At 43.3% G+C, this 23,238-nt stretch overlaps 1 protein-coding gene across 1 annotated transcript in view; it reads left to right on the forward strand.

Moving 5' to 3' along the window:
* The first annotated feature begins 3,756 nt into the window (after window positions 1-3,756).
* lyrm4 (LYR motif containing 4) overlaps window positions 3,757-23,238 on the forward strand; it is a 31,312-nt gene continuing 11,830 nt past the window's right edge. Inside the window, exons 1-2 of the mRNA XM_070853436.1 lie at window positions 3,757-3,879; window positions 15,383-15,503. Of these exons, the coding sequence (XP_070709537.1) occupies window positions 3,794-3,879; window positions 15,383-15,503 (207 nt within the window). The 5' untranslated portion in view covers window positions 3,757-3,793. The remainder of the gene's footprint in view (window positions 3,880-15,382; window positions 15,504-23,238) is intronic.

Here is a 23,238-nt window from a genome sequence, read left to right on the forward strand (position 1 = left end):
CTATAAAGAAGCGTCCTCTGATTGGTCGGTATCAGTCTATAAAGAAGCGTCCTCTGATTGGTCGGTATCAGTCTATAAAGAAGCGTCCTCTGATTGGTCGGTATCAGTCTATAAAGAAGCGTCCTCTGATTGGTCGGTATCAGTCTGTAAAGAAGCGTCCTCTGATTGGTCGGTATCAGTCTGTAAAGAAGCGTCCTCTGATTGGTCGGTATCAGACTATAAAGAAGCGTCCTCTGATTGGTCGGTATCAGTCTGTAAAGAAGCGTCCTCTGATTGGTCGGTATCAGTCTATAAAGAAGCGTCCTCTGATTGGTCGGTATCAGTCTGTAAAGAAGCGTCCTCTGATTGGTCGGTATCAGTCTGTAAAGAAGCGTCCTCTGATTGGTCGGTATCAGTCTGTATAAAGAAGCGTCCTCTGATTGGTCGGTATCAATCTATAAAGAAGCGTCCTCTGATTGGTCGGTATCAGTCTGTATAAAGAAGCGTCCTCTGATTGGTCGGTATCAGTCTGTATAAAGAAGCGTCCTCTGATTGGTCGGTATCAGTCTGTATAAAGAAGCGTCCTCTGATTGGTCGGTATCAGTCTATAAAGAAGCGTCCTCTGATTGGTCGGTATCAGTCTATAAAGAAGCGTCCTCTGATTGGTCGGTATCAGTCTGTATAAAGAAGCGTCCTCTGATTGGTCGGTATCAGTCTGTGTAAAGAAGCGTCCTCTGATTGGTCGGTATCAGTCTGTGTAAAGAAGCGTCCTCTGATTGGTCGGTATCAGTCTGTGTAAAGAAGCGTCCTCTGATTGGTCGGTATCAGTCTGTATAAAGAAGCGTCCTCTGATTGGTCGGTATCAGTCTATAAAGTCCTCTGGGGCTGAACAGTGAAGCCTTAAAGCTGCATCCTCTCTAATGTCCAGCAGGGGGCGACTCCACTGGCTCCAAAACAACCCTGATTGGATGGAAGTCAATGAGAAAATGAGGGGCGGGGCTACCTGCTCACTGACCAATCAGAGGAGGTCATTGTGGAACACATGTCACCTCTGGGTCCGAAAAACCAAGATGGCGGTGCCTTTAAAGCCAAAACAGCAATGGATGACGTCACAGTGGCCACGTCCAATTCTTATGTACAGTCTCTGTGTGACACCAAAACATGTCCTCATAACTATACAAAGACACACACACACACACACACACACACACACACACACACACACACACACACACACACACACACACACACACACACACACACACACACACACACACACACACACACACACACCAACCGTTTCCTCATTGGACATGAAGATCAATCTTGTCAAGTGAGTTTTTAGCAACAACACACTGGTCATCACCACATCAGCATGTACCTCAGTGCTTATAACACACACAGACACACACACACACACACACACACACACACACACACACACACACACACACACAGACACACACACACACACACACACACACACACACACACACACACACAGCAGTGCCATTGACCTTTACACTAAATGACAGCAGGACATCAACAAACAGGATGTGTCTCTGACCTTTCACACATCCACTGCTAAAGAGCATTCAACACACACACACACACACACATACACACACACACACACACACCCCTGTTAATTCGTGTCAGTTCATTCGAGGCCAACCCTCCACTCTGAGCAGAAATGTCATCATGTTTCACTTTGACATCACTTCCTGCCCGTCCTGACCCTGAGGTCAGAGGTCAGAGGTCAGAGGTTAGAGGTCAGCCCCTCAACACTTCAGCCTCTAACACGTCACCTGACCTGCACCTTAAGCTAAACACACTAATAATAAATACTAATAATCATTCAATACTTTGATGGATAAAGCGGTCAGAAAACAGCTCTCAACTTCAAACATCTCATGATTAATTGATTATCTCAACTTCTTGTCATTTAATTTTCTGCCGATTCACTGATTGATTCGTTGACTGTTTCACCATGACAACCATTAAACCCAGGGTGCCAACCTGACCCACAAAATCAATATCAACGACTTGAAATAAAATAAGACACAATTAGAAAAACCCTCTCAGGTGACCACATGATTGATCACATGAATGCTCAATGATTGATTTGATATGTGGTTTATTCTCTTTTGAACATCCTGACTGCAACAACAAGTGACGTAAAACTGAAAGAAAACTCAGGATTACATTCAGATAACAAACTGTTTATATCATCGGCAATCTTTCTTAACCAACTCTTACAGGGCAGCGCCTGCATTCTTAAATCCAGGGCCTTTTTTAATATATCCTGGTGTGTGAGTGACTGGTAGGTAGTAAAAGTATTGGAATTGGTCCAGTAGATCACCTCAGCAGCCACCAAACGGGCTGCAATGACCAGACTCCATTGACAAAAACAGTCATTTAAAGTAGGTCCACTAAAAGAGCTTGTCTGATCCACTGACAGGCTCAGAGTGTTATTCTAAGTGTGTGACAGCATCATGGAAAGGATCCCTACAGAGAGAGACCTGGAAGATCCTTTTGGTTTAACCACAAACAGCCGTTATATCGCTCTCTGCACACACACCAGACTACATTCACTAAAACAGGGATTTTACTTCACGGAACATGGGAGTTGCTGCTCTGCTGCTGTCTCAGTCTGTTAGTTGGTTTGTCTTTCAACGACTTTGGCGTTTTTGCCGTATTAGTTTGGATCCCACACAATATTTGTGTATCACATACTAACGCAAACAAACTAACTGATCAGGGCATCAGTAGACCAGCAACTACTTTGATCTGCAAGGAAAAATTACCAGTTTTGTCAATGGGGTCTGGTGGCGTTAAAGAGAGCGATGTTTCAACTGTTTAAAGGATCTTCCAGGTCTCTCTCTGTAGGGATCCTTTCCTTAATGCTGTCACACACTTAGAATAACACTCTGAGCCTGTCAGTGGATCAAACAAGCTCTTTTAGTGGACCTACTGTGATCAGGTGCAGTTGTCCCAAAGGATCACGTTGCAGCCATTGCAGCCCGTTTGGTGGCTGCTGGCTGAGGTGATCTACTGGACCAGTTCCAACACTTTTACTACCTACCAGTCACTCAGACACCAGGATATGTGCAGATAGAGCCCAGGGTTAAAAATGCATTAGTTACCCTTTAAATAGCTTTTTAGCAGCTTGCTAAGTACATCCTGAATGAAAGGTGACACAAATGTGCAAACACCACATGCACTTTTAAAGTCATCTGAGGTGACATAAGCTTTGGAAATATAAACAGTTTCTCTAGTCAGAACAGTTAAAACAAGCTGCCTGCAAGTTTACAGCTGCACTTTTGACAGGAGTGTTTGTAGCAGAGAAGCTAGCATGCTAAGCCACAACAAGGACATTTTGGAGGGGAAATAAAGCGTCATGTGATCCGACATGCTGCCGGTTTGTGCTCTCAATGCGGCGCTATCACCTCACAACGCCGTTCATTCATAAAAAACAATCATTAGTGTATGAACGCCCTTTTTTAAGAGGTTAAATCAGCCAAGCTAACTCACCTTATGTCACACTGCACGTTGAGTTATGTTCAGTCGGCGCAGACGTGCCTGTGTGCCTCCTCGACTATAAATCATATTAAAAGTAAACCTTTTTTTGTGGTGAATTTTTCTGACAGCAGCAAATGTAAACGTGTGTGTTATATTAAAATCAATTAACGCGGGAAGAGAAACTGTTACGGGAAGCTCGTATTTCTGATCAGGCAGATGTTCGGACACGCGTCATTAGGGGTCCTGAGGGCTAGTTCGGGTCACTGACAGAGCAGGCGTTGTCAGGAACATCATGGCGGCGTCCACTCGAGCCCAGGTGATTTCTCTGTACAAGATGATGCTGACGGAGAGCAAGAAGTTCCCCTCGTACAACTACAGGTAAGAGAGGCTTTCTGGCGGACGTGAGCGCGCCCGCTTGTCGGTTTAAACCGAGTGTCAGCGGCGGGAAAGATGCTAATGTAGCAGCTAACGGTGTGTTTACATCAGCCATCCTGACGTCACTGTTACTCAACGCTCACAAAGCCAAACATCTGCACTCATTAATGCCACTTAAAGTGCTTTAAGGTCCACATTAGTGTTCCCCCGCTGTGTCGCTGGGCTTTTATTGATAACTGTGTGTCCTGTGTGTCCAGCGGGATCAATTAAAGGAGTGTAAAGTGTAAACTGCAGGTTTTAAAGGTTTATAACTATGGCTCAAAATGTCCTTTACAACTTCAGTGGTTCTCCTCCAGACCTTCACAGGGACTCTGTGACCACTTAAAGGACCATGCAGGTGTTTTTTCAGCCCGTTTGTGTCTCAAAGCTGACTGGGTGCTGTACCCCACACTGACCTGCTTCAGGCTCCTGACTGTGCTGCTGCTGCTGAGCCGCTTTGCTCTGATGTTGGATTAATAATAAATCTGATCTGCTGAAGACGAGCGTGTTTGCTCTCCTACATCATGTCTCAAAACTAGTTTATATTGATCTGAAGCTTCAGTTATGGTGCTGCGTTCATCACCACTGCAGGCTCCAGTGCTGCTGCTTCCTCCTCCTCGTCTTCCTCGTCTTGTCTTCTGTCAGATCAGTGAGCTGATGAGTCGGCAGGACTGTCCACTGATTCATCGTCTTGTAAACTCTTCCTGCTCTCCTCTGCTCTTTCTTTGCATCAGATTGTCCACATCATCATTTAAATGCACCTGGTCTGATGCACCTGGACTTCACTGCTTTCTGCTCGCTCTCCTGCAACCTGACACCTTTTGTACCTTTTTATAAGCTGCCTGTGTTCGTGCTTCTTTAAAGGATTTTTAACTCTTAGCTCTATCTGTCCACATCCTGGTGTCTGAGTGACTGGTAGGTAGTAAAAGTGTTGGAACTGGTCCAGTAGATCACCAGTAGATCACCTCAGCCAGCAGACACCAAACGGGCTGCAAGGTGATCCTTTGGGACAACTGCACCTGATCACAGTAGGTCCACTAGAAGAGCTTGTTTGATCCACTGACAGGCTCAGAGTGTTATTCTAAGTGTGTGACAGCATCATGGAAAGGATCCCTACAGAGAGAGACCTGGAAGATCCTTTTGGTTTAACCACAAACAGCACACACACCAGACTACATTCACTAAAACAGGGATTTTAGAGAACAGGACACAGGAGCTGCTGGTCTAGTTTTTGTGACTTTGGTGTTTTAAAGGGTGAAACCTAACTATATATATAACTATATATATATATACTATACTATACATGTTAAAACACCAACGTCACACAATAACACAAACTGACTGATCGAGGCAGCGGTAAACCAGAAACTCCTCTGATCTGCGAGGTAAAATTACTGTTTTTGTCTGTGGAGTCTGGTGGGTTTGAAGAAGGCTCCTACAGCTGCTCCTCTGTGGGGTTTTAAAAACTGATTTTATTGCCACAGTCTCTGCGTTGGAGACTATAAAACCCTCGTCTCAAATCTCACGTGTAGCCTACACATCTCACTCCCGATGCGTCATCTTTGATCTCCCTTTCACTCATCTTCATCAGTCATTCTGCAGAACTACAGTCAGTGTTTGCTGAGAGTATTTCTCTCTCTGCTTGGTAAAGCCTGTGTGTGTGTGTGTGTGTCTGTGTGGTTGTGGTGAGTCTGGGACGGCGTCTTCGACTGTCACAACACGAGGCTCTGTGCACGGACATCAGAGGGACGCCGCTCCCTGCCAGCTTCATGCAGACCGCTGCTGTGTTGAATTATTGAGCGGCCAGATGAGAAATGGCCTCCTCCTGCTGCTGGACCAAATAAAATAAATTCCACCCGCCTGCCCAGAGACGAGCGGCTCGTTGGGTTCGGTCCACCTCCTCACGGACCTCGTGTGTGAGCGTGGATGGTGGGGAGGGAGGGGATCAGTCCTGGCAGGGAAAACACACCTGACAATGATGGTCTTTGTAGTCCACGTTTGTAGTCTGTGCTCTCTTGCTTTTACAGCAGACACTGACCAACTGAAATCTAATTAATTTCAGATGTAAAATATTTTATGACAAAGGTGAAGTGCTGCTAAAAGCAAATGATGACTGGTTTATGTGGGTTATTTTGTGAACTGTGTGTGTAGTTGCTGTAAATCCTGTAAATCTGTGGTTTAATGTGACTTCATGACATCTGTGTATTTTAACTACGCCGTACATTTAAAAGATCAGCGAGGGACAAGAGACTGAAATCGGCTGTAAACTCTGAGTGCATCCTATCTGTTGCCTGCTCTGTATTGGAACAATGTCAGAACACATCGTCCCTGTCAGATGAAATATTAGATAAATCAATAAGGAGTATTGGGATCAATAACATCCTATTGATAGGAGGGAAATATGACAAAACTGCTGCTTTTCTTTGCTGATGCTGTGTGTGTGTGTGTGTGTGTGTGTGTGTCGTTGTCATGGCAGCAAACCAGCGCTGCAGCCATCAGTCAGCTAATCGATTAGTCGATCGATGGAAAATCAATCAGCAGCTATTTAAATAATCATGTTTTTTGAGCAGAGGTGTGAAACTTTTGTGTTTTTCGAGCTTGAGTCAAACTAAATTTGCAGATCTCAGCGATGTTCTTCATCATGTCATCAGCTCGGCTCGCTGGTTTCCTCCAATTAATGCAAACGAAGATGGAATAATTGGTCGTTGTCATGTTTTGGAGAGGAGCGGACATGCGGTGTGATCCCACCTTCCCTCTTATTGTTTTGCACGTATTTTGGAGACACCTGGAGGTCGTGTGTCTCCCGCCTGTCTGACGGTTTCTCGGTTTTAAGAATGAAGAGGAGCGCGTTTTAACCCTGCTGAGGGCTTCCCCTCTGAAGCTGCTCGTCGGATCGTTGCAGGATGACCTGAATATGCCAGACGTTGCTGCAGGCTGTATTTTGTTGTCTCTCTGCTCTCCGACTACAATAACAGCTGATGCAGCGCTCACAGCACTTCCTGGGAGGAAAGGTGGGAGAGTTTGGCTGAATTTGGAAAGAGAGAGAGAGAGAGAGAGAGGGAAAAACATGGAAATAAACAGGAGTGAGATGAAACATTCATGATTCTCTGCAGGAAAATTAGATCACTGCAGCAGAAACAGCAACAGGAAACACGGCACAAACACTGAAATCTGATTTAAACACTAATCTAGTGAGTTTGGAGTTTTATGAACATGACAACATTATGGAAAGGATCCCTGCAGAGAGAGAGACCTGTAACATCCTTTTGGTTTAACCACAAATGGCCATTGTATCACTGTCTTCCATCACACCAGACTCCATTGATTAAAAACAGTAATTTTATCTTGCAGGACACAGGAGCTGCTGGTTTACTGTCTGTGACTTTGATGTTTTTAAAGGCTTGATTTAGATCCAAACTATCATGTTAAAACACCAAAGTCACACAGTAACTCAAACAAACGAACCAATTAAGACAGCAGTAGACCAGCGACTCCTGTGTTCTGCGAGGTAAAATCACTGTTTTTGTCAATGGAGTCTGGTGGGTTTGAAGAGAGCCCCCTACAGCTGTTTCTCTTAAGGGTTTTAAAACTCACTTTATTGCCACAAACTCAGAATTGGAGGCTATAAAACCCAGATCTCACAGCTCACTCCCGATGTTTCATCTTTTATCTCCTTTTTTACTTTTCATCAGTCGCTCTGCAGCAGCACAGTCACCATCAGAGTATTTCTCTCTCTCTCTCATGAACATACAAAACGTATTATTTGAGCACTGGAAACTGTCCAGAACAAGAGATGAAAAGTATTATAACGGCATGAAAGAGAGGAAAGACAACTTCTCTGTGAGAAGCAACAAACAGATGAGCTCCGGGGAGGATTTATTGGCGAACAGAGAGATAGATAGATGAAAGAAGCCGAGCAGAGGCCCTGAAGGATGTGGGGAATATTAGAGAGGTACAAAACAAGAGTCGGAGCACAGGAGAATACATTAAAGACAGGAAAGTTACTGCAGACGTCAGGTTTTCCTGCGAGCACAAACACAAAGCGAGGCAACAGCTCTGAATCAGAGTTGATGGTTTACTGCTGTTCAGCCTCGGGCCAGCAGGAGGCGAGCCGAGAGCCCGCCGCAAATCAGACGGCTTTACGTAGGTTTGGTTTTTAGAGCATTCAGCAGGTAGTTCAGGCTGTCTGCAGGCTCTGCATCATGCTAAAGCCTTGTTAGCTATTTTAGCTGTGTTACCTGTCAACTCCATTAGCTCTGTTAGCTTTATTAGCTTCACCAGCTGTTAGCTCTATTAGCTGTGTTAGCTGTCAACTCCATTAGCTCTATTAGCTTTTAACTCCTTTAGCTGTAAGCTCTGTTAGCTATTTTAGCTGTGTTACCTGTCAACTCCATTAGCTCTGTTAGCTTTATTAGCTTCACCAGCTGTTAGCTCTATTAGCTGTGTTAGCTGTCAACTCCATTAGCTCTATTAGCTTTTAACTCCTTTAGCTGTAAGCTCTGTTAGCTATTTTAGCTCTGTCAGCTTCATCAGCTGTTAGCTCTATTAGCTCTGTTAGCTGTCAACTCCATTAGCTCTATTAACTCAGTTAGCTGTCAATTCTGTTAGCTCAATCACCTCTATTAGCTTTTAGCTCCTTTAGCTGTAAGCTCTGTTAGCTATTTTAGCTCTGTCAGCTTCATTAGCTGTTGGCTCTATTAGCTCTGTTAGCTCTGTTTGCTGTCAACTCTGTTAGTTCAATTAGCTCTATTAGCTTTTAGCTCCTTTAGCTGTAAGCTCTGTTAGCTTTATTAGCTTGGTTAGCTGCTAAGTCTGTTATTATTAGCTCTATTAGCAGTTAATCCTGTTGGCTCTATTAGCTCCATTAGCTGTGTTAGCGCTGTTAGCTCTGTTAGCTGGGTTAGGCAAACACCCCACAGCACAGGTACAAAGCCACATTAGTAAATGATCTTTCCTGAAATGTGTCCGTACCTGCTGCAGGGCTTCAACCTTCAGGTGTGTCAGAAACAGTCAGAAACAGGAAGAGTGGAGTCAGAAGTAAATCAGATAAACTGATTCAGTGTTTTTCGTCTTAATGTGAGTCTAGTTTACTCTTCCTCTTTCTCTGGTTTGTCATTGATCCATCGGTCTGTGTGTGTGTGTGTGTGTGTGTGCGCGGTAAAAAGCTATCAATTAATCATAAAATGACAAAAGCTTAGGTTAATAAATGATGGTGGAAACCTCCTCTCCCCCTCCTCTTCTTCCAAAGATCACACGAGAAAATTCCCTGTGAAGTTTTAGTCTCTGTCAGTCTACAGTAAATCGGCTTCACGGGTATAAAACGCTGTTTGTTTTTGAAGCCAAACACGAGAATTGATTAAAAAGAATTAATGTGCCTGTATTGACGCGGACGTTTTCAGTCTCAGAGACCCACAGCAGGTTATTTCAGTGAGCTCAGATGCTTCATGTTATCTCAGTCCTGTTGTGTGTTTAGCTCCACTAGCTCTTATTGCCCTATTAGCTCTGTTAGCGTTTAGCTCTGGTAGCTCTATTAGCTGTAAGCTCTCTTAACTATGTTAGCTCTGTTAGCCTTTAGCCCTATTAGCTCTGTTAGCGTTGAGCTCTGATAGCCCTATTAGCTCTGTTAGCGTTTACCTCTATTAGGTCTGTTAGCTGAAAGCTTTATTAGCTCAATTGGGTAAGTTCTGTTAGCTGTTAGCTCTATTAGATATGTTAGCTGTTATTTCTGTTCGCTCTATTTGTTCTCTGAGCAGTAAGCTCCGTTAGCTTTATGAACTCCATTAGCTGTCACTTGTTACTTCTGTTAGCTTTATTATTTGGGATGGCTGTAAGCTCTGTTAGCCGTTAGCTCTGTTGTGTCATGCTTGTAGCTCTATTAGCTGTTTGCTCTATTAGCTGTCAACCCTGTTAGCTTTTATAAGATCTGTTAGCTCTATTAGCTCTGTTAGCTGTTAAATCTGTTAGCTCTATTAGCACTGTTAGCTCTGTTAGCTGTTAAATCTGTTAGCTCTGTTAGCTCTCAGTGGGTGAGGACCGTCACGGTGTTTGACTTTGTTAAACTTCCTGTTTCTGCCCTCAGCCCGTCACCGTGAGTGACTTCCTGTCCAGAGTAGATGTTTATTTTGAAGATGGCGGTCACGTCCCTCCGGCCCGTTGATTATTTCTAATGTCTTTGTTCTTTTTTTCCTTCTCCGTCTTTAGTTTGGCTCGTTAGCGGCGGGGCTCGTTATGATGAGTCCATTAGCTGGCGGCGTTTGTTTGTATGAGTCGGTTTGATGGAGGAGCCTGAAGGCCTCGTCCTTCCTCTTCTTCACCTTCATTTTCTCTTTCAAGCTGCTCTCTTCCTCCTCTCCCTTCACTGCCCGTCCTTGTTTTCTTCTTTCTTTACATTCTTCATCACTTTTCTCTCCACCTTCATGTCACCTTTTTCCTCCTCCTCCTTCCCTCTATCCTTCCCTCCCGTCCTCCACTTGTCTTTTTTCTCAGCTTCCTTCCGTCCTCGACCTTCATCATGTTTTCTCCGTCCTCGTTTGCTCCCTTTGTTTACCTCCTTGCATCCTTTACTTCTTTTTTCTCTCCCTCCTGAAATCATCTCCTCCTTTTCCACTTCCATCTCTCCTACTTTGCGTTCTTCTTCCGTTCCTCATCCTCAAAACGTCCTTCCTCATCCTGTCATCTTTTCCTCCTTTTGTTTTAATCCTTTATCCCCTTTCATCCCTTTTCTTTCACTCTTTTATAAAGGCTATCCATCCATTCATCCATCCATCATTTATAATCATCCATCAATCATTTATCCACTCATCCATCCTATATCTATCCGTCATCATCATCCATTCATCCATCCTTTTATCCATTCATCATTTATACATTTGTCCATCCATCATCACTCCATCTTCCATCCATCATTTATAATCATCCATCCATCAATCATTCATCCAGTCATCCATCCTATATCTATCAGTCATCATCCTCCATCCATCCTATATCTATCGGTCATCATCCATCCATCCTATATCTATCAGTCATCATCATCCATCCATCCTATATCTATCAGTCATCATCCTCCATCCATCCTATATCTATCAGTCATCATCCTCCATCCATCCTATATCTATCAGTCATCATCATCCATCCATCCTATATCTATCAGTCATCATCCTCCATCCATCCTATATCTATCAGTCATCATCACCCATCCATCCTATATCTATCAGTCATCATCCTCCATCCATCCTATATCTATCAGTCATCATCCTCCATCCATCCTATATCTATCAGTCATCATCACCCATCCATCCTATATCTATCAGTCATCATCACCCATCCATCCTATATCTATCAGTCATCATCCTCCATCCATCCTATATCTATCAGTCATCATCCTCCATCCATCCTATATCTATCAGTCATCATCACCCATCCATCCTATATCTATCAGTCATCATCCTCCATCCATCCTATATCTATCAGTCATCATCCATCCATCCTATATCTATCAGTCATCATCCTCCATCCATCCTATATCTATCAGTCATCATCATCCATCCATCCTATATCTATCAGTCATCATCCTCCATCCATCCTATATCTATCAGTCATCATCATCCATCCATCCTATATCTATCAGTCATCATCCTCCATCCATCCTATATCTATCAGTCATCATCATCCATCCATCCTATATCTATCAGTCATCATCCTCCATCCATCCTATATCTATCAGTCATCATCCTCCATCCATCCTATATCTATCAGTCATCATCATCCATCCATCCTATATCTATCAGTCATCATCCTCCATCCATCCTATATCTATCAGTCATCATCATCCATCCATCCCTCCGCCGTCCTTGTTCCGCTCCTCGTCTTTAACCCGCTGTGTAAATCACAGCCATCGCTCTTTTATTGGTTCTGTCTTAAATCCTAAATGATGTGGAGACGCAGACAGATGGGGATGAATGTCTTCGCCGTGCGGCGCCGTAACTTCCCAAGGTCGATGCCGTGGTTTCCCCACATCAGAGGAGCCGCCGGCTGTGATGAGGCCCCGAGTCGATCAAGAAAAAGAGCAGAAAATCAAACCAATAATCATTTTCACTTCAGCACCTCCGGCCTGAAAATACCTCAGTGCTTCCAATTTGTCTGTTTTGATTTACTTCCTCATCTGTACTCTGTCGCTGTGGACCCGGCGGTCGCAGAAAGTGAAAACGGCAGGTTACTGACGTCCATTTTGGCTGATTTCTTCCGCCCAAACTGTTCACCCTGCACGGAAATATTCATGCTTCAGGTGGACACGTTCTGTAATGTGGTGCTACTCGTGGAGGAGACGGCGTTGGGTTGTTATACTTGATATTAACTAACCGTTAAATAGATGGTCAGCAGGTCAGCTGCACGTGAAAACAATATAAAACATACCCCGGGAAAACCAATAGATGATGAGTTAATAATTCATTCATTTATACTTTACAGCTTTACAGGAGCAGTTGTTTCAAGAGCATTTCAGCACATGCTCAGAAATTCAACCAGCTTTGCTCAAAGGCTTTAATTATCACCACAGGAAGCCTCCAAGGCATTTATTTAACAATAATTGGGCAACTTAAAGACCTGTGAAATGAAGCGTCGACTTTATTATTACTACACATTCAGAGAAAAGCCTGTAGCTTTTATATTTGTCCTGGAAGCCTGTGAAACAGTTGGTTCTCTAATTGTCACGCAGCACTTTACTTTCTCTGGACATGTACGTCAGCTAACAGGCTGATGATGATGCACAGTGTTTCAAACATCATTCTCAGTTTATTTAGTGTTTTCAGCAATGCATTGGTTTCTATTTCTAGTGTACACATTCAATTAAGATCTATACAGTCACTTCACTCTGTCGCAGTTAGTTTTGCTCCTGGTAGGAGGTATGAGCAACCAGACCCCATTGATAAAAACAGTGATTTTACCTAAAGGTAGCTGGTCTACCGCTGCCTCGATTGGCCATTTTGTTTGTGTTATTGAGTGACTTTGGTGTTTTAAAGGGTTAGTTCAGGTACAACACAATATATGTCTAACACACAATAACACAAACAAACATAACAATCGAGGCAGCAGCTCCTGTGTCCTGTGAGCTAAAATCCCTGTTTTAGTGAATGTAGTCTGGTGTGTGTGCTGTTTGTGGTTAAACCAAAAGGATCTTCCAGGTCTCTCTCTGTAGGGATCCTTTCCATGATGCTGTCACACTCTTAGAATAACACTCTGAGCCTGTCAGTGGATCAAACAAGCTCTTTTAGTGGACCTACTGTGATCAGGTGCAGTTGTCCCAAAGGATCACGTTGCAGCCATTGCAGCCCGTTTGGTGGCTGCTGGCTGAGGTGATCTACTGGACCAGTTCCAACACTTTTACTACCTACCAGTCACTCAGACACCAGGATGTGGACAGAGAGGACCAACAAGTTATCTGTTAAGGTACTTTGAAACCCTTAACGTCTACGAGAATGGTGCTCCACATAGATGAGACACTTGTATTTTTAGATCGCTCTGTAGCTTCATGCTGTTCATGTTACTGATGCTGAATGTTTAAAGTGTTCACTTTTTGTTGACTGTTGCAGAGAGACGTTGAGTTATGAGGCTGTAGTTCGTTGGACTGTATTATCTTTAGGCAGGTTACATTTTGCCAGAAAATGAATTCAATTTCAATTGAACTGCTGCGATCAGTGAAGTAAATCAGCTGTTCCTCCAGCACACCTGTCCATGGAGTTAGAACCAGTCCGCAGCGGATACACATCCATTAAAAGATGATTTTATCGTTCATCTTTAGGTTTCTGATCAAAGTAGATGTTGTCCTGTTGCATGAAGCTGCCTGTGTTAAAACGGGAACATCTAAGAGCATCTCATCATAGATCATATAGACGTTCACACTCACTCACTGCAGCTGAAACTCTCTCCTCTCTCTCGCCCCCGGGGCCAGCATCGGTTTATCGATCGGCGCCCGCTCTGGCTCCTCTGCAGCTCTTTCTTTGTGTTTGTGTTTTGTGGTGAGAAGCTGCAGGAAATCAAATCAGCGCTGGCCAGAGGAGCGTAGCGTGGAGTCCTGCTGACCTCCAGCTGCCACCACGGAGCGCCTCCGTCTGTTGGCTCTCTGCCTGCGAGCTCAGAGCTGAGAGTCCAAACTTTAACTAACTTTAGTGAGAAGTTTTCCAGCCGTCAGTCCAACAACCGCTGGTTTGACGATGTAATCTGGCATTTCCCACGAGGTTATTATCTTTAACTAAAGACTAACGAAACAACAAAGATCAGATGTGAAAAAACATTTTTACACAAAAGGAATATTGACAAAAATCTCAAATTAACTGATGTTATATTTTATATTTACAAACCTAACTAAAAAAACTAAATCTTTTGAGACAATGGCCTTTGTGTCTATACAAGATCTTTTCCGATTCTTCTCAGTCTCACATCTGACAAATACCCAAAGGCAAACACTAAAACTAAAGTAAAACTGACACTAAAACTAAAGTAAAACTAACAATAACACTAAAGTAAAACTAACAAAACTAAAACTAAAGTAAAACTAATAAAACTAAAGTAAAACTGACAATAAAACTAAAACTAAAGTAAAACTGACAATAAAACTAAAGTAAAACTGACAATAAAACTAAAACTAAAGTAAAACTGACAATAAAACTAAAACTAAAGTAAAACTGACAATAAAACTAAAGTGAAACTAACACTAAAACTAAAGTAAAACTGACAATAAAACTAAAGTGAAACTAACACTAAAACTAAAACTAAAGTAAAACTGACACTAAAACTAAAAATAAAGTAAAATAAAAGTAAAAACTAATGAAAAAGTTATAATAAAACATTTCTCCTCACACCATGTTCTGCGAGTGCGATCTCAAATGAGCTCGCTGTAAAAACATTTTGAGTTTGTTCTGTTCTATCGCTCTCCTCAAAACCACCAGACTCCATTGACAAAAACGGTACTTTTACAGAGCAGTTCCTGGTCTACCACCGCCTTGATCGGTCACAAACAAACTGATTGATCGAAGCAGCAGCAGACCAGCAGCTCCCGTGTTCTGTGAGGTAAAATAGCTGTTTTTGTCAATGGAGTCTGGTGCGTTTGAAGGTGTAGGTCTGTCCAGTGTCTGCTAGTGTTTCCACCTCTCTGGTTGTTGTTGGTTTTACAGCTCTGCCTTGAGGTTTGTTTTGATCTCATCTGCACTAATTTGTCTTTTTCTTTTATATATTTGTTCCGTCCTGTGATGTTGTTCAGGTTTCTGTGTGTAAACTTTGTGTTTGGTAGGTTGGTGTTTGCTTTTCTAAACCCCTCGGAGGGTTTCGTGTCTCCACTGCACATATTTGTTGTTCTTATTATCTTCTGTCTTCTTTACTTTACTGCCTGCAATGCTGTGTTTGTTTTTTCACTGTAAACGGATGAATGACACTAAAGAGTGTGTGTGTGTGTGTGTGTGTGTGCTCACTGCAGGACCTATGCACTGCGGCGAGTGCGTGATGCCTTCAAGGCCAACAGGAAAGTAGAGGATCCAAAAACTGTGGAGAGCCTGTTGGTGGAGGGACAACAGACACTGGCTGTTATACAGAGACAGGTGTGAGACACACACACACACACACACACACACACACACACACAGACGCTCCCCCTCAGGTTAACCAGGTTGACTAGTATGCAGATGAACACCTGTTTACTGGCTGACCACCTGGCATACAGGCACACACACACACACACACACACTCCCTCATTACGGTAGCAACTCCGGGCTAATCACCTCACCGGTGGTCACTTTGTTCCCATAATGCATCAGTAGCCTCTCAGCCAATCCCAACAGGGGATTTTTCTCTCTGTCTGCCTGTTTGTGATGGCCTTTCATCTCCACACACACACACACACACACAGATGGTCAGCTCACAGTCTAAACTCTGACGATCAAACTTACACATGGCTGCCAATCACCAGCCAGTGAGACACCAGAACATGTGCGGAGTGTTGGACACCAGACTCCATTGACAAAAACAACAATTTTACCCCTCAGTTGCTGGTCTACCATTGCCTCCATCTGTCGGTTTGTTTGTATTGTTGTGTGTTACACAAATATTGTGTTGCATCCAAACTAACCCTTTAAAACGCCAAAGTCACACACTAATGCAAACAAACTGGCCAATCGAGACAAAGGTAAAACAACAACTGTGAGGTAAAATCCCTGTTTTAGTGAATGTAGTCTGGTGTGTGTGCAGAGAGCGATATAACGGCTGTTTGTGGTTAAACCAAAAGGATCTTCCACGTCTCTCTCTGTAGGGATCCTTTCCATAATGCTGTCACACATTTAGAATAACACTCTGAGCCTGTCAGTGGATCAAACAAGCAGTCGTTGTAGTTGTGACACGATGTAGTGCTTGTGTGTGGATTAGGTTTGGGAGGCCGGGGGTTTGGAGTGTGTTATGTTTGTTCGACTCCCATTTGACTCGAGCAGAGCCGTGTGTGTTTTCCTCTCTGCATCTCGCCCACACGGACTCAGGATTAACTACACCAGAGGAGGAATATACACCTCGTTACAACACTGCTGCAATACTACAGAAAGATCCATAACTCTCTCACACACACACACACACACACACACACACACAGTTAAACATACAGGCCTCTTGTTGTTGCTGCTCTCTGGCTTTGGGTTTCCTCCCTCGTGCACAGATCCATACAGTGTGATATATAAGAGGGGAAGACAGTTCGGTGCACTGTAAATGAATTATCTTGCATTTAAAAGACAGTGAAGAACAAATCGTGTTTAAAGAGGCATCAGACTGGTGCGGATGTGAGCGTCCTGTGAGATTATCTAATGCGTTTAAGGTCTTTTTAGGAACAGTTTCTCCATTCGTCTGTTCACTAGACAAAGTTTATTTTTACTGCCGCTCAGCAGACTTTAATAAGCAGCTGTCAGCTCTGTTAGCACTGTTATCTTCATTGGCTCTGTTAGCTCTGTTGTCTCCATTAAGTCTGTTAGCACTGTTATCTTCATTAGCTCTATTAGCACTGTTGTCTCTGTTAGCACGGTTATCTCTGTTAGCTCTGTTATTACTGTTATCTTCATTAGCTCTGTTAGCACTGTTGTCTCCATTAGCCATATTAGCATTGTTATCTCCATTAGCTCTGTTAGTACTGTTATCTTCATTAGCTCTGTTAGTACTGTTATCTTCATTAGCTCTGTTGGCACTGTTATCTTCATTAGCTCTGTTAGCATTGGTATCTCTGTTAGCGCTGTTGGCATCATTCTCTCTCTTAGCTCTGTTAGCACTGTTATATCCGTTAGCACTGTTGTCTTCATTAGCTCTGTTATCTCCGTTAGCTCTGTTAGCACTGTTATCTTCATTAGCTCTGTTATCTCCGTTAGCTCTGTTAGCACTGTTATCATCATTAGCTCTGTTAGCACGGTTATCTTCATTAGCTCTGTTAGCACTGTTATATCCGTTAGCACTGTTATCTTCATTAGCTCTGTTATATCCGTTAGCACTGTTATCTTCATTAGCTCTGTTATATCCGTTAGCACTGTTATCTTCATTAGTTCCGTTAGCACTGTTATATCCGTTAGCACTGTTGTCTTCATTAGCTCTGTTATCTCCGTTAACTCTGTTAGCACTGTTGTCTTCATTAGCTCTGTTAGCTACGTTAGCTCTGTTAGCACTGTTGTCTTCATTAGCTCTGTTAGCTCTGTTAGCACTGTTGTCTTCATTAGCTCCGTTAGCTCTGTTAGCGCTGTTGTCTCCATTAGCTCCGTTAGCTTGTCTGCTTCAGGGTTAGGGTGTCGCCCCTTCACACTCCCTCTCTGCTCTCCTCCAGCGCTCCTCCAGTCACAGTCTGACTTGGGAAAAACGACACAACAAGCAGAAAAATAGAAAAATTAGACCAGAAATTAGCTTCCTGTGTCAGAGCGGCCTTTGTCTTTAATTTCTGTTTTGTAAAGCATGTTTCTGGTGTGTGTGTGTGTGTGTGTGTGTGTGTGTGTGTTATATATGAACGTCTCTGCATCACCGACTGTGTGCACTTAAAAAGTTTACTCTTAATTGTGCCTGGGCCTCTCTGCATAGCTGTATATATATATATATATGTGTGTGTGTGTGTTTGCCTTTGTAAGTTAGTTAGGGAGTAAAGATGATGGATTGCAGCTGCAGAGCCGCCTCAGTTTGTGGAGGAGAAACTAAACCAGCATGTTCTGTTTAATGAGAGAGAGAGAGTGTGTGTGTGTGTGTGTGTGAGTGTGTGTTTGAGTGAGTGTTGGAGAGTTTAAGACGGAGAATTGTGAAAATGAAAGGAAAGAAGAAAAGACGTAATAAAATGGGAAAATGTTGTTACTGAAATAGAGAGGAGGAGCAGGAGGAGGAAGAAGAGCTGAGTTGAATTTTGTGTGATAGATAGATAACACTATTCTCCCAGTCTGTTTACAGTGTGTGTCCCATTTCAGCTGTACAACACTCACACACACACACACACACACACACACACAGACAAGATGATAAAGTGAAGCCATAACATTAATAAGTCCTGCAAAGAGAGTGTGTGTGTGTGTGTGTGTGAGCGCCGGCCTCCAAAGTGCCATTTCTCACCGATTACTGCTGCTTAATGTCGCCACAATGTCACACAGCCTTCGGCCATTTTGGCTCAATTGAGATTAAAGGCCACATCGGGCGGTGAGTTATACCTGCCAGGTAGAGCAGTGTGGGGTAGGGTGGGGGTGGCTCCCAGGGGCCGGACAGAGTCTCGGTCGCTCCGATCTCCGAGTTCAGTGAACAGTGGTGGAGGATGGTGGGGTTTACCTGCCGGGGGAGGAGGCCAGGTCAGTCAGCACGGAGCTACGCTGCTGAAATTAATCAGCAAAAATAACTCCAGCGCAGACATTAAGAAACTTCAGACGGCAAATAACATGTGGGATCATGCACACACCGTAAATATAGTCCTAATTTAAGTATTCTTAGTGAGAAGGCGTCTTCTCCCAGTCGAGTAGCGTCCTGGACGGATCAGAGTGTGAACAGACCCACTTCTGCTCTCCTGAACCTGACAACGTCTGAATCAGTCAGATTCAGAGAAGGATGCTCTGATGGAGCGCCGGACGCTCTTTGCAAACACACCAGACTCCATTCACAAAAACAGTGATTTTACTTTCAAACACACCAGACTCCACTCACAAAAACAGTGATTTTACTTTCAAACACACCAGACTCCACTCACAAAAACAGTGATTTTACTTTCAAAAACACCAGACTCCACTCACAAAAACAGTGATTTTACCTTCAAACGCACCAGACTCCATTCACAAAAACAGTGATTTTACCTTCAAACACACCAGACTCCATTCACAAAAACAGGGATTTTACCTTCAAACGCACCAGACTCCATTCACAAAAACAGGGATTTTACCTTCAAACGCACCAGACTCCATTCACAAAATCCGCAACTTTAAATCACAGTGGCTGGTCTACCTCTGCCTCCAGCAGTTGCTTTGTTTGTGTTATTGTGTGTCTAACTAATATTGTGTTGCATCCAAACTAACATTACGAAACACACACAAGTCACACAATAACACAAACAAACTAACCGGTCTGAACCGAGCCAACCAACAACTGTGAGGTAAAATTACTGTTATTATAAATGGAGTCTGGTGACTCTGAACCAAGTGATTAACAAAAGGATCTTCCAGGTCTCTCTCTGTAGGGATCCTTTCCATGATGCTGTCACACACTTAGAATAACACTCTGAGCCTGTCAGTGGATCAAACAAGCTCTTTTAGTGGACCTACTGTGACTCTGTGACTTCGTACATGTCTAAGAATTTCAGGAAATGCTCCCATTAAAATGTCCCTTCATATAATTATATGAGGACAAACTCTGACATGAAAGTAGTTCACTGGCTGTCGGGTTTGACTGAATTTTGCATCCAATTCTACAGCATCCCTGTCACAGAGGACAGGATGGTGTTTTCTGCTGCAGCTCCCACTTTGTGACCAAGAGTTTAAGATGTTTCAGTCGAAAAGCTGTTCAAAAGAGTGTTTTTAATGCAGTCCGCCTTAAATACCGACCAAACAGCAAACCGGTGTTTCATGTTTCCCGACGCTGGAGATCAACCGTGAAATCCCTTTTTTCTCTGACGCAGCTGCAGCTCAGTTTGGGGAAACCAGAGATTTTGGGAAAGCCTGAACCGGAGAGAAGCTGGACTGAAAAGTAGGGCAACACCCTGCGTGAAAGCCTGCGTCACGGCCCCCTCCTCCTCTTCACCTCGCTCTTACCCTTCCCCTCTCCTCCCTGCATCACACTCCTCTCCCTCCATCGTTCTATCTGTGAAAATCCCCAGCCTTCCTCCCTCCATCCCTCAGAAATCCCACACCTTTATTGCTGCTTGCACACCTGAATGCCCCACAGGCGCTGGTAGCTTTACCAGGCTTTACACACACACACACACGATAACACCGACATACTGTATATGACTTCATACAGCTGAACAAACTCTATTAACAAGAGAGGGGAGCTGTTCAGGTGGATAAAGGCAGGCAGGCAGGTTTCTACTCCCCGTCCTCCCACTCTTTCTCTGCCTAATAAAACATCACACTGAGGCGGCAGCAGGAGAAGCTCGGCTTTAGCTCCAAATCTGGCTCTGTCACGAGGCCGTAAGCCACGAGTAACTCCAGAATTTTTAAGCCTAGGCATTATTTGTTCATATCCTGGTGTGTGAGTGACTGGTAGGTAGTAAAAGTGTTGGAACTGGTCCAGTAGATCACCTCAGCCAGCAGCCACCAAACGGGCTGCAATGGCTGCAACGTGATCCTTTGGGACAACTGCACCTGATCACAGTAGGTCCACTAGAAGAGCTTGTTTGATCCACTGACAGGCTCAGAGTGTTATTCTAAGTGTGTGACAGCATCATGGAAAGGATCCCTACAGAGAGAGACCTGGAAGATCCTTTTGGTTTAACCACAAACAGCACACACACCAGACTACATTCACTAAAACAGGGATTTTAGAGAACAGGACACAGGAGCTGCTGCTCTGCTGACTTTTTAAAACAATAATACCAACAAAAAAAACGGATCAAGACAGCGGTCGACCTCCTCTGTGAGGTAAAATTAGTGTTTTTGTCAGTGGAGTCTGGTGCCTTTTGAAGAGAGCGATATTACAAGGATGTTTTCTGTAATATCGTAAGATCTTTTTTGTTTAACCACAAATAATCATTGTCCCACTCTCTTCAAAGGCACCAGACTACATTCATGAAAACGGTGATTTTACCCGGGCGGCTCTGGTCTGGTCTGGTCTGGTCTGGTCTGGTCTCAATCACTTAGTTTCTTCATGATATTGTGTGACTAAAGGGTTCAGGTCCAGCACAATATTTGTGTGACACTCAGTAACAGCTTTTGTCAGTTTAATGTCTTCAAATGTGTCACAGCATTGTTTTTAGTTTAACTAAGCTTGGTCTAAATATCTTAGATGTGACTTTTATATGAATTAATTTGGCAGTAAACACTTTCTATGTTCCTAAATGTTTGCTTTTGCAGCCATATTGGTGTAACAGGGTTTGTTCTTTCACCTGCAACTTTATTTTGGGAACCAAAGCCACAACAATATCACATTAAATGACCTGAACCTTGCCTTTAAGATGATCTTCATCTCTATGAGGAATAAGATCTGGGAAGAAGAGACAGAAGTTTTTGATCTCGTCTCTTTTTCAAACAGAAGCTGATTCACGGTGCTGCTGCAGCACAGTGACATTATTTTAAAATAGCTTTATTTTCCTTCTAAAAAAACGTCCATATCCACTTTCAAAAACACTTTTATTGCCATTTATCAGTCTAAACTTACAAACCACAAGCAATTCGACCCTCAAACATACAACCACACTAGCGAAGGTCTTCAAATGTCCCCTTACTGTAATAACAGTGCGCAGTGGGGTTCAGTGCCAGCATCAACGTAAAAACAGGATTCATATGTTTGTTTGTTCTGCTTCTTTGACCCCAAAAACACCATCTCTGATTTCGTAAAGTGCTATTTCTAAAGCTGCCCTGGGCGGCTCTGATGTTGAGGGGAGCGCGGGATGACGGGTTTGAATTTTTCAGAGGGCTTCAGAAGTCATGAATCAATACTCGCACTTCAATACGGAGAGTTTTTCCAGCCGGTGATGATGTGAGGACTAAAGGAGGCAAAGACACGAGAGAGGAAGATCTGATTCTCTGCGTATGTTTTCTCCCGCTGTTCAACACATATTATGGATTTTTATGTTTCTTGAGAGCGCAGAGTTTAACTCAAGTGCCCCAGTTTTTGTTTTGTCTTGTGCACAAGGCCAAAAATTACATACCCAAAATCAAATGGAAGCTCTTTTCCAGGTCTGGTTTTTTTTTTTTTAGCATTTTCAGTTTAAATATATTCCTAACGTTGTGCCTTGTCGGCTTTGGAGCCACAGGCTGGACACATCCTGTTCCAGCTGTAAAGATGATGGTACTGCTAATTAATCCACTCTGTATTTTGGATTTGTCTAGGCAGACACCCAAAATGGCTGTGTTGACTCCACAAAGACACTCCGTAATGATACTGGGTGCATTGAAGTACTTAAATACCAGATATTTCACTAGACATCAGCGAAACTGCAGAATTTGACCAAGAATTGTCTCCGTGAATGTCTGTTCAAGGTTCAAGAGTGAGCAACACACAGTTTAAGCCAAAATGGTAGGTAGTAAAAGTGTTGGAACTGGTCCAGTAGATCACCTCAGCCAGCAGACACCAAACGGGCTGCAATGGCTGCAACGTGATCCTTTGGGACAACTGCACCTGATCACAGTAGGTCCACTAAAAGAGCTTGTTTGATCCACTGACAGGCTCAGAGTGTTATTCTAAGTGTGTGACAGCATCATGGAAAGGATCCCTACAGAGAGAGACCTGGAAGATCCTTTTGGTTTAACCACAAACAGCACACACACCAGACTACATTCACTAAAACAGGGATTTAAAAAGGATTTCGTAGCAGCCAGCTGAGGTGATCTACTGGACCAGTTCCAACACTTTTTGTACCTAACAGTCATTTAGACACCAAAATATGTACAAATGGAGTCAGGATTTAAAAACGTCTGCTTTAATGTAACTGTGGAAGCAGTAAACGTAATTATCATCAGATTGCATGAAAGTCTGTGGTTTGTAAATAGAAAAATTAAATATATATATTTAGTATCAGGCTGATTAAAGTCCCGCAGTGAGATCATACTGGATCTAATAGCTACAGTATGCAGTATTTCTCTTTCTTCTACGGTGTCGTTCTCTGCTACTTTCTTTTGTTTGTTAAATATTCTTCTATTCTTA

Source organism: Pempheris klunzingeri, chromosome 21 (genome assembly GCF_042242105.1).
Source record: "Pempheris klunzingeri isolate RE-2024b chromosome 21, fPemKlu1.hap1, whole genome shotgun sequence".
NCBI lineage: Eukaryota > Metazoa > Chordata > Actinopteri > Acropomatiformes > Pempheridae > Pempheris > Pempheris klunzingeri.